The sequence below is a fragment of the Aquarana catesbeiana genome, linkage group LG07 (assembly GCF_042186555.1).
Source record: "Aquarana catesbeiana isolate 2022-GZ linkage group LG07, ASM4218655v1, whole genome shotgun sequence".
Classification (NCBI taxonomy): domain Eukaryota; kingdom Metazoa; phylum Chordata; class Amphibia; order Anura; family Ranidae; genus Aquarana; species Aquarana catesbeiana.
The window spans coordinates 160,900,653-160,911,126 of record NC_133330.1 but is presented as its reverse complement, the minus strand read 5'-3'; the positions used below and the strand labels follow the sequence as shown (position 1 = coordinate 160,911,126).

The 10,474-nt window shown below is 44.5% G+C and overlaps 1 protein-coding gene across 4 annotated transcripts in view; it reads left to right on the top strand.

The window, feature by feature from the left end:
• The first annotated feature begins 5,269 nt into the window (after positions 1 to 5,269).
• Positions 5,270 to 10,474, top strand: part of SLC25A38 (solute carrier family 25 member 38) — a 95,516-nt gene continuing 90,311 nt past the window's right edge. For 2 of the 4 annotated variants that reach the window (XR_012235299.1, XM_073592808.1), the window contains exon 1: positions 5,275 to 5,654. Coding sequence is in view for 3 of the 4 variants with exons in the window: in XM_073592808.1 (XP_073448909.1) it covers positions 5,464 to 5,654 (191 nt within the window). In the remaining variant the exon portion in view is untranslated. Of the gene's footprint in view, positions 5,655 to 10,474 lie in introns of all 4 variants that reach the window. The other 2 variants (XM_073592807.1, XM_073592806.1) reach the window with 2 other exon arrangements.

The window sequence follows — 10,474 nt, the reverse complement described above, 5'->3', positions numbered from 1 at the left end:
GACCCTCTATTAATATCAAATTTATTATGGCTTGATCCTAAAGACCGCTTTAAAATTCATAATCCCATAACTAAACACTTCTTATCTCTCTGGAATAAACTAAAAACCAAATATCAGTTACAATCTCCACACAATCCTCTCCTTTCTTTTATCAGAAATCCGGCCTTTTATCCGGCATGGATCTACCCAAATTCTTTTAAAGCTTGGACAACATCAGGCATTCAGACACTAAATGACTTCATAGCATCTAAATCATTCCTTTCATTCCCATCGCTTAGAGAAAAATATGATCTACCAAACTCTGAGATATTTAGATATCTCCAAATCAAAAATTTCTATACACCATTCCTAAAGGGGGATACATCATTATCCCAATTATCCATTTTTGAATCAATCTGTACAAAAGATCCATTTGCTAAAGGTACAATTTCATCACTTTATAATCAATTATATGGAGTAGCAAATCTTAATAGACCCTCTTACGTTCAGAGGTGGGAGGAGGACCTGGGACGAACTTTAGAAGACATGGACTGGTCTAACATATGGCTCACATCTAAGTCATCTTCACCCAACATCTTAGCACTGGAGACAAATTATAAAGTCCTAACTCGCTGGTACCTTGTACCCGCTAGAGTGGCAAAATATTCACCTAATACCTCAGCTCTTTGTTTTCGAGGATGCCCAGAAATAGGCACATATTTACACATATGGTGGACGTGCCCAGTAATCCAAACCTTCTGGAAGGAAGTCTTCGTGATTGCATCTAAAATATTTAAAAAAATAATACAAACAGATCCATATTTAACTTTACTTAATCTAAAACCAGAATGGTTAACACTCTCTCAATTCAAACTTATGATCCAACTAATAACGGCTGCAAAACAAACAGTGGCCAAGGCATGGAAATCTCCTACATTGGTACTAGCAGAAACAATTCACAGAATGAATAATACAATGTCCCATGCTAAGATAGTAGCCATCGATCAAAATCAAATTCCAAAATTTGAAAAACTTTGGCATCCTTGGATAAAACAACAGTTCCTGTCAAACTTCAATGACTCTGTCCTGTTGCCATGGTAACAGATTAAATGACTTACAGAGACACCCATTCTAAGGCTTCAAAGAGAACTAAAAAGAATAATAAACTGACGAGCGGGACAACCTTGTGGACCATACCTCTACCTTTCAACCCTTTTTCTTCTTTCTCTTTCCTTTTCTCCACCTTACGATTAAAGCTCATTATCAGAATTTATTTGACCTATATACACTCTACTTGTAAACAATATGTATAGTAGGTATAAATCATTTAAATACCTACAAAAGTAACTAAGGAAATGATATATATCTTTAATTTAGGTTTACGTGAACCCAATGTTTAATATTTGAAATTTCATGATATTTACCTATATAAACCCTACTGTAAAACAATGAGCTTACTTTATAGATCCTTGTAAACTTACTTTATGTATCTTTATAACATTGTATACTCAATAAACTTCTTTTGACAAGGAAAAATGCTGTTCACACATGCTCTCCATCTAATATGACAGAGCTTGGGCTATTTTGCAAAGAAGAATGGGCAAAAATGTCACTCTCTAGATCAGTGCCCCTCCAGAGTCTAGTCTCGGGAGGGGCACTGCCAGAAAATTCGTTTTTTGGGGGGCAATTTATCGGGGAAATGGCTGGTGTTGGCGCTTCAATCATCATGGCACCACGGTTGTTATGGTGTCATGATGATTGAAGCGCATTATTTCTATAATTATATTATTATATAAAATGAAATAGTTCAACTCACCATAATGCAGAATCAGTGGGAGCCCTGAGTGTGTCACTTGCCACGTCGCCTGCCACCAGATGCAGATTGTCACTTGCCACGTCGCTTGTCACCAGATGCAGATTGTCACTTGCCACGTCGCCTGTCACCAGATACAGATTATCACTTGCCACGTTGCCTGCCATACGTTGCCATTGTCACTTGCCACATCGCCTGCTAGCAGATGCGGATTGTCACTTGCCACATCGCCTGTCATCAGATGCAGATTGTCACTTGCCACGTCACCTGTCACCAGATGCAGATTGTCACTTGCCACATCACCTGCCACACGTTGCGGATTGTCACTTGCCACGTCGCCTGTCACCAGATGCGGATTGTCACTTGCCACGTCGCCTGCCATATGTTGCGGACTGTCACTTGCCACGTTGCCTGCTACCTGATGCGGATTGTCACTTGCCACATCGCCTGTCACCAGATGCAGATTGTCACTTGCCACGTCACCTGTCACCAGATGCAGATTATCACTTGCCACCAGATGTGGGTTCTCACTTGCCACGTCGACTGTCACCAGATGCAGATTGTCACTTGCCACCTCACCTGCCACACGTTGCGGATTGTCACTTGCCATGTCGCCTGTCACCAGATGTGGATTGTCACTTTCCACGTCGCCTGCCACGTGTTGTGGATTGTCACCTGCCACACGGTGCGGATTGTCACTTGCCACGTTGCCTGCCACCAGATGTGGGTTGTCACTTGCCACGTCAACTGTCACCAGATGCAGATTGTCATTTGCCACATCACCTGCCACACGTTGCGGATTGTCACTTGCCACGTCACCTGTCACCAGATGTGGATTGTCACTTGCCATGTCGCCTGCCATACATTGCAGACTGTCACTTGCCATGTCGCTTGCTACCAGATGAGGATTGTCACTTGCCACATCACCTGTCACCAGATGCAGATTGTCACTTGCCACGACACCTGTCACCAGATGCAGATTGTCACTTGTCACGTCGACTGTCACCAGATGCAGATTGTCACTTGCCACCTCACCTGCCATACTTTGCGAATTGTCACTTGCCATGTCGCCTGTCACCAGATGCGGATTGTCACTTGCCATGTCCCCTGCCACGTGTTGCAGATTGTCACCTGCCACACGGTGCGGATTGTCACTTGCCACGTCGCCTGTCACCAGATGCAGGTTGTCACCTGCCACGTCACTTGCCACGTCGCCTGCCACCAGATGCGGATTGTCACTTGCCACGTCGCCTGCCACCGGATGATGATTGTCACATGCCTGCTACAATTGTCACTTGCTGTGTCACTTTCCTGCTAAGGTGGTCTCTTGCTGCCCCCCCCCTCGAGTCAGGCAGCAGATTACCAGTCAGGCAGCAGAGAGATGATGTGAGGGCGGAACTGCAGGGATGCAGGGCGGGTGGTGAGAGATGATGTCATCTCTCTGCTCCCCCACCTGCCGGCTCCCTGATTGGCCAGCAGCCTGCTCACACACCAAGCCGCCCAGCTGCTCGCCAGCTCACGCGCATTCTCGGAGGGGGCAATTGCCCGTTGCCCCTCCCCCATCTCTGCCCCTGCTCTAGATGTGCAAAGCTGGTAGAGACGTCCCCAAAAAGACTTGCGGCTGTAATTGCAGCAATAGGTGGTTCTACAAAGTATTGACAAATGCAGGCCATACTTTTCCGATATTTATTTGTAAAAATGTTGACATTCATTTATCATTTTCCTTCTACTCCATAATTATGTGCCACAGTAGGGGCCCGTCCATTAGGGGCGTATGGGTGCCGGGGGGGGGTTTGAAGCACATGATTAGAGCCAGAGGCTCTAATACGCTTCAAAAAAGGGTGGGCTTGAGGCGCAGAACACTGCGCTCCGAGCTCACCCAGTTGTGTTAGAATAGTGAATGAATATTCGCTAATCTCACACTAAACCTCCTCCCGGCCAATCAGGAAGCGGGTTGTGAGACCCATCACTCGATTAGCTGAAAGGACAAGCGATCCTAGCACCTACGAGGAGGAGGAATGAGGAGCCCCACAGCAGAAACCCCCACGATGGAGAAGAGGACACACAGGAGCTGCTGCCCATTGCCTGCCGGAGCCGAAGCACTCCTATGGGGTAAATGCTGATAGAGCAGGGGGGAGGTGGTTGTTTGCCACCCCCCACCCCCCAAAAAAAAAAAAAAAACACCGGCCGCCACTGATGTGCCAGTTTGTGTTGGTCTATCACATAAAATCCCAATAAAATACATTTACATTTTTGGTTGTAATACGACAAAATGTGCAAAATGTCAAGGTGTATGAATACTTTTTCAAGGCACTGTATATATTTTTTTTTAAATATTTTGCCCGAATATGTAAACAATGTTTGCACCACACATGTCAGGTATCTCTGCGAACGTTAGAGCGAGAGCAATAATTCTAGCATTAGATCTCCTCTGTAAATCTAAATTGGTAACCTGTAAAAAAATTTAAAGCATTGCCTGTGGAGATTTTTAAGTACTGTAGTTTGGCGCCATTCCACGAGCGTGGGCAATTTTAAAACGTGACATGTTAGGTATCCATTTACTCGGAGTAACATCATCTTTTATATTTTACCAAACAACTGGGTTATATATAGTATTTTCCCACATTAAAATTCATTAAGGTGTGTTTTTTTTTTTTAAATAATTGCGTTTGAAAAACCGCTGCACAAATACCATGTGACATAAATAATTGCAATGATCTCCATTTTATTCTCTAGGCCCGGGTCTCTGCTAAATATATATATATATATATATATATAATGTTTGAGGGTTCTGAGTAATTTTTTAGCAAAAAAAAAAAAACCCACTGAGGCTGGGTTTTCACACTTATGCGACTTGGATGCAGATTTCCAGCTCTCAATGGAGCCGGTTCACACATCTCCAGGGTGGCCGCAGAGCGCACTGCAGAAACATACCTCCCAACATTTTGAGATTTGAGATGAGAATGAGGGACACCTACTAACAAACGTATGTAGGCATAGGACACGCCCCCTGCCACACCCCCTTAAAGGAGAATTAACCAAAAAAAAGGTTCATTAAATCCACAAGTGTTTTTTTTTTTACCACTAACTATTCCTTTATATAGGCTTTTAAAATTTACAAAAGCAGCAGTTTAGAAATTGGAGGAAAGGTTTAGCACTGAGAAACACTTTTTGAAAGATAAAAAGTGCATTTTATATACAACTATATAGATCAGACCAAAATGAGGGACAAATGAGGAGGAAAGAGGGACAGAGGGACATTGCTCCAAATCAGGGACAGTCCCTCAAAATCAGGGACAGTTGGGAGGTATGCTAGTGTGAATCCAGTCTAATTTTTCCATGTAGGAGAGAAATGTTACAATTGATCTGGGTGGGAACTGGTTAATCATTATTCTAACAGATACGTTTCTCTTTTTCAGAACCAGTTCGGCTTGCCTGTCAGTGAACGTCGCGCATGCGCTATACAAGGCACCCGACCTCCGCCCTGTTATCTATGACAAACACATGTTAATAGACAGCTCTCCTCCTGAGGAACGGAGTCATGTGTACTAGTGACGAGCCCGCCATGACAGTCACGTGACTGTGATGTCACGAAGGTCCTTTAGTAGGGAAGTGATGCGGATAGTAGTTTGGGTGGAGAGGCGGTGTGATGGGCACACAAGTTTGTGATAATGTGTAACGCTGCAGTGATGGCGGGAGAGCCGCTGGCCTCTGGGAATCGCCTGAGCTCCCTGTCCCACATACACCCGGTCATTAAAGCTTTCCTGTGTGGCTCGTTGAGTGGTACCTGCTCCACACTTCTCTTCCAGCCTCTAGACCTGGTGAAAACCCGGCTGCAGACCCAGCAGATCTCCTCCCCGGGGTAAATATATCCGATGTGTACTGGGGAGGCCTCCTGATTTATGTGTACAATACTGGAGTATGAGTGGACAAGACAGAGGTCACCTCTCTGGGGAATGGAAGCTTGTACTACATGGTGTGGAAGGTGTATTGTTATGTATGGAGAATACAGTGGTGCCCTGTGAGGACACAGTGAGCGGCTTGCAGGGTAGCACACCATTGTGCCAGGTGTCTGTGGGGTAACATTTGGTGGCAGAGGATGTTGTGGTGATGGCAGTTTGTGGGGAAGGATATCCTTGCTGTGCCAGCAGTTGTGGGGGTCATTGTGGTGACAGTAGAGAAGCACATCGCTGTGATAGTGGTCTATGGCAATGGTCCTCAACCTCAAGTACCCCAAACAGGCCATGTTTTGGGAATTTCTCTTAGATAAAATAGCTGTCCAAAATACCAAGCCATTAACTCTGACTTAAAGCACCTGTGCAAGATAAACCCGCAAACATGGCCTGTTGGGGGTACTTGAGGACTGAGGTTGAGAAGCACTGGTCTATGGGGTAGCACATCGTAGTGGTGACAGTGGTCCGCAGGGAAAGGTGTTGTAGTGGTCACTATGGGGAAGAACGTCTTTGCGGTGATAGCTGTCTGCAAAAAAGCATGTTGTAGTGGTGACAGCAGCCTGTGGGAAAGCATGTAGTTGGGGGTGACAGTGGTCTGTTCAGTACATGTGGTGGCATGGACATTTTAGGGGTAAGACATATCCCCCCCCCCTAACAGCTTGTCAACTACTTTCTAAAAAGTGATCCACTGCAGGTTGCTCTTCAGGGGGCAGCACTTATGTTAATGAGCCCTTGCTGCAAAGTTACAGCTTAAGTCATTCATTTCTCCCTTAGTTGCTCCAAAGTAGCACTGCAACAATATAAACCTGATCCTGACTACTTCTTAATGGCTAAGTTCACCTTTAAAAAGAAAATATTAAATGCACATATCTTTGCTGGATAAAAAAAATGTGCATTTATTGTTGTGTTTTTTTTCTAGAGCCCGCTGAGCATTGCACCCATAATCAGCAGATTCTGCCTGAGCCTAGTTTCTTCACCAGTCTTCAGGTCATCAGCATCTTTTGTGTGAAAAGCAGGCTTCCCACTGCATGTGTGAGCCGCGCTGCGTTTTGTGAATGGTCCCACAGCCTTCTAAAGCCTCGTACACACGGTACGATTGTTGGCAGGGGATTGTCTGTTGACAGACTCTTGTCCTAAAATTTGATCGTTAGTACGCTCCTTCAGACAATTGTCCAACTTTTGGCCAACAAATGGATGGCAGGCTAGTAAATTTTCGGCGGACAACGGTTCTGTTGTGAGATTTTTGTATCGTCAGTACACAAGTTCATCACACACAAGTTGAAAGTACAAATATTTCACTACACACGCATGTTCGGAATCAATGCTCCCCAAACACTAAATTAGCAGAAGGTGCCCAAAGGGTGGCGGTCATGAGCTGAAATTCTTCGTACTACATCACTACGTTCGCGTTTGTTAGCTGACAATTGTGTACCCTTAATATGCAAGACAAACTCCTGGCACACGCCCTTTGGACAAAAATCAGACGCTCGGTTGGCCAACAATCTGATTGTGTGTACGAGGCTTAAGACTTGTGACGTATCTTAGAAGGCTGCGCTCCACTCAGATTTCCTAGGCAATTTGAGTGGGAACATGTCAAAACCGGGTATCTGCGCCCCCCCCCCCCCCCCCCCTCCAAAAAATAACCAGCTTCCAAAGGTGATAGAGGAGAGGAGGAAGCTGATTGGGTGACTTTCTGCTTTTAAATTGAGTGGCAAAAGAATTTAGTGATTAGGAAAACAAATTTGTCAAGAGCCTAAAGGGTAACTTCACTGAAAAAAATATATAATAATCTAGTATACGCAATTGCTACACAAGCAATATTGTAATTTAATGTGTTATTAAAAAATACCTTTCCTTTTCAATCTGCAGTGCTGTCATTTTCTGTAAATGTTAACGCAACCTGGAAGCTTCTGTATACCGCTGGTATACATAACGCCCCTAGAAATGTAATTTCCTACTTTGGTGAAGAACTTTGCACTATGGTAAAGTGTCACCAAACACACATCATAAAAAAACAATAAATGTTGTATTACATGCTGTTCATACTCACTCAGTCATTATGAGATTTGTTTTCTGTATTCTGCAAAAAACCTGGTTTATCCTGCTGCTCACTATCTCCACCTTCTGCCCATGTCCCCAGTTCAGCTAGGGATTTTGCAGCTGTGGTGGCAACTCTGCACATGCTCTGTTTTCCGTGAATTTCTATGATGAGCATTTCCTCCCCATCACATCTAAGCAGCCCATGTGACTATAGAGTCAGAGGTGTGTACACAGTGGTAAATAACAGCCGCCTCAATGCCCACTAACCAGATAAACACAAAAAATATCATATATATATATATAACAATTTAAAACTGTTTATTGATCTTAATTTTTACTCTGTATTCCGGGGATATGCAATTATCGGACCAGTCTTGCTATGCCTTATGGGACTTGTAGTTCTGCAACAGCTGGAGGTCCGCCAATTGCATATCCCTGCTGTATTCCAAAAGATGGTGTTGTCTTTTTGTTTTGTTTTTTAACATGTGGCCGGCAGCAGAGGACTAGAAGCTCCTTCTGCTTATGTTTCCTTGCAGACAGGCTGGGTCATGTGACAGCTGTATATCCATTCTGAAAAAGGTACTTGGATGTTTATTTTGCCACGATCCCAAAACTCCCAGGTGTGTATGGAGCCTTAGGGTTAATCACTTCTAAAGGGATGCAGATGCTACAGCTTTTTCCATTAGAACACAGAAAGTGATCCAGTTGATTAAACTTCTATTCAGAATTGCTCTGTTCAGGACAGTGTTAAAAAAAAAAAAAAAAAAAAAAAAAAAAAAAGCAGAGCCGCACCAGACCCTGCACTCCCCAGTCCCAGCAAATCAACACCAGTGATCCCACAGCAAACATTGAGAAGAGCCCAGGTGGATGCCATAAAAAGGAAAATAATCTCACATAAGCATCCAACATGCATGAGAAAGGAATACCACCATGCATTGACAAATGCATTTGAAACTGACTCTCAGTGATGATATTGGCACCCACGCATGCTCAGATCGTATCCTTGGCTCCCAGCACTGTTTTGGAAAAGGGCAAGCCAGGACAAACTGCCCACAGTGGCAACATTACTTTGTGCCCTCCATGTAGTGTACTTGCACTGCTACAGCCATCTTGGAAATGGCAAACGCCCACAAGCGGGTAAGGGAAACACACTGACAAACAGAAAAAGAAGGGAAAAGCAAAGGCAAAATGCCACTTACTCCAACCCTTGTTTAAAGCTTTTTTTGACAGGCCTGCACCACCAGCATATTATTTAGAGGCTGTACAGGAAGGACTTCTACCCAGGAGAGGCTGAACCTGGCTGGGGCGACAAGTAGTAAGGGATACATCGAAACTCCAGTCCTGATCGGATGAGGACAAAAAATAGGATTTTTATAACGGGTTACCGGTAAAATCCTTTTCTTAGAGTACATCATGGGACACGGAGCCTTAAGTAATTAATGGGTTATAGGCCACCTTCAGGTGTTGAATACAGGAAGTTCACTCCCCTATATAACCCCTTTTTTGGTAAAAAAAACCTGGACGAGGCCGTAACACCACCCTGTCCTCATGAAAAATCAAATATGGCTGTTTACAAGAAAGAGCAGCCAATTCTGAAACCCTCCTTGCTGAGGATATAGCAACCAAAAATACCAGCTTCCTTGTCAGAAGGACTAAGGGAATATGCTGTATCGGTTCAAATGGCTGTTTTTGTAACACTAACAAAACTAAGTTCAAGTCCCAAGGGCTCAAAGGTGATTTAACTGGTGGCTTAATCTGCATCACCCCTTGCATAAAACCCCAGAATAAAGAATGTGTAGCAAGCGGTCTTTGAAATAAGATCGATAAGGCTGAGACTTGGCCCTTAATAGTACTCAAGGCCAACTTCACCTCTACGCCTAATTGTAGAAAGGCAAGAATTCTGCCTATGATATATCTCTAAGGGTGCCAACCCTTGGATTCACACCAGGAAACATAAGCCTTCCAGACTCTATAATATATAGTTCTGGAAGCTGGCTTCCTTGCATCAATCAAAGTAGAGATAACTGACCCGGAAAGCCCACGTTTCTTTTAGAATGTGGGTCTCAATAGCCAGGCCGTTAAATTTAGCTTTCGTAAGTAGGATGGAATATCGGCCCCTGTGAGAGCAGGTCTGGCCTTAGTGGGAGAGGCCATGGACCCTCCACTGCCATCTTTACAATTTCTGCATACCATGACCTTCTGGGCCATGCTGGTGCTACCAGAATTACCGGCTTTCTTTCCAGCTTGATCCTGCAAAGAAGTCGTGGCAACAACTGAATAGGGGGGGATGCATAGATCGGTGAGAACTGATCCCACACGGGGTTACCAGCGCATCTGTTCCGCATGCGAGTGGATCCCTTGTCCTGGACACAAAGTTGACTAACTTCATGTTGAATCTGGATGCTAGATCTACGTCCGGTGTCCCCCATCTTTGGCAAACAGCCCGAAAAACGTTGGGATGAAGAGACCATTCCCCCCGGGAATAACTGTTGGCGACTTAAGTAGTCCGCCTGCCAATTCTCTACTCCCGGAATGAGGACTGCCGATAGGCACAGGAAATTCCTTTCTGCCCAAGTTAGAATATGGTTCACCTCTCTCTGTGCTGAGAGACTCTTGGTGCCCCCTTGGTGATTGATATAGGCCACAGCAGTGGCATTGTCGGATTGGATCCTAACAGGACAATTATTTA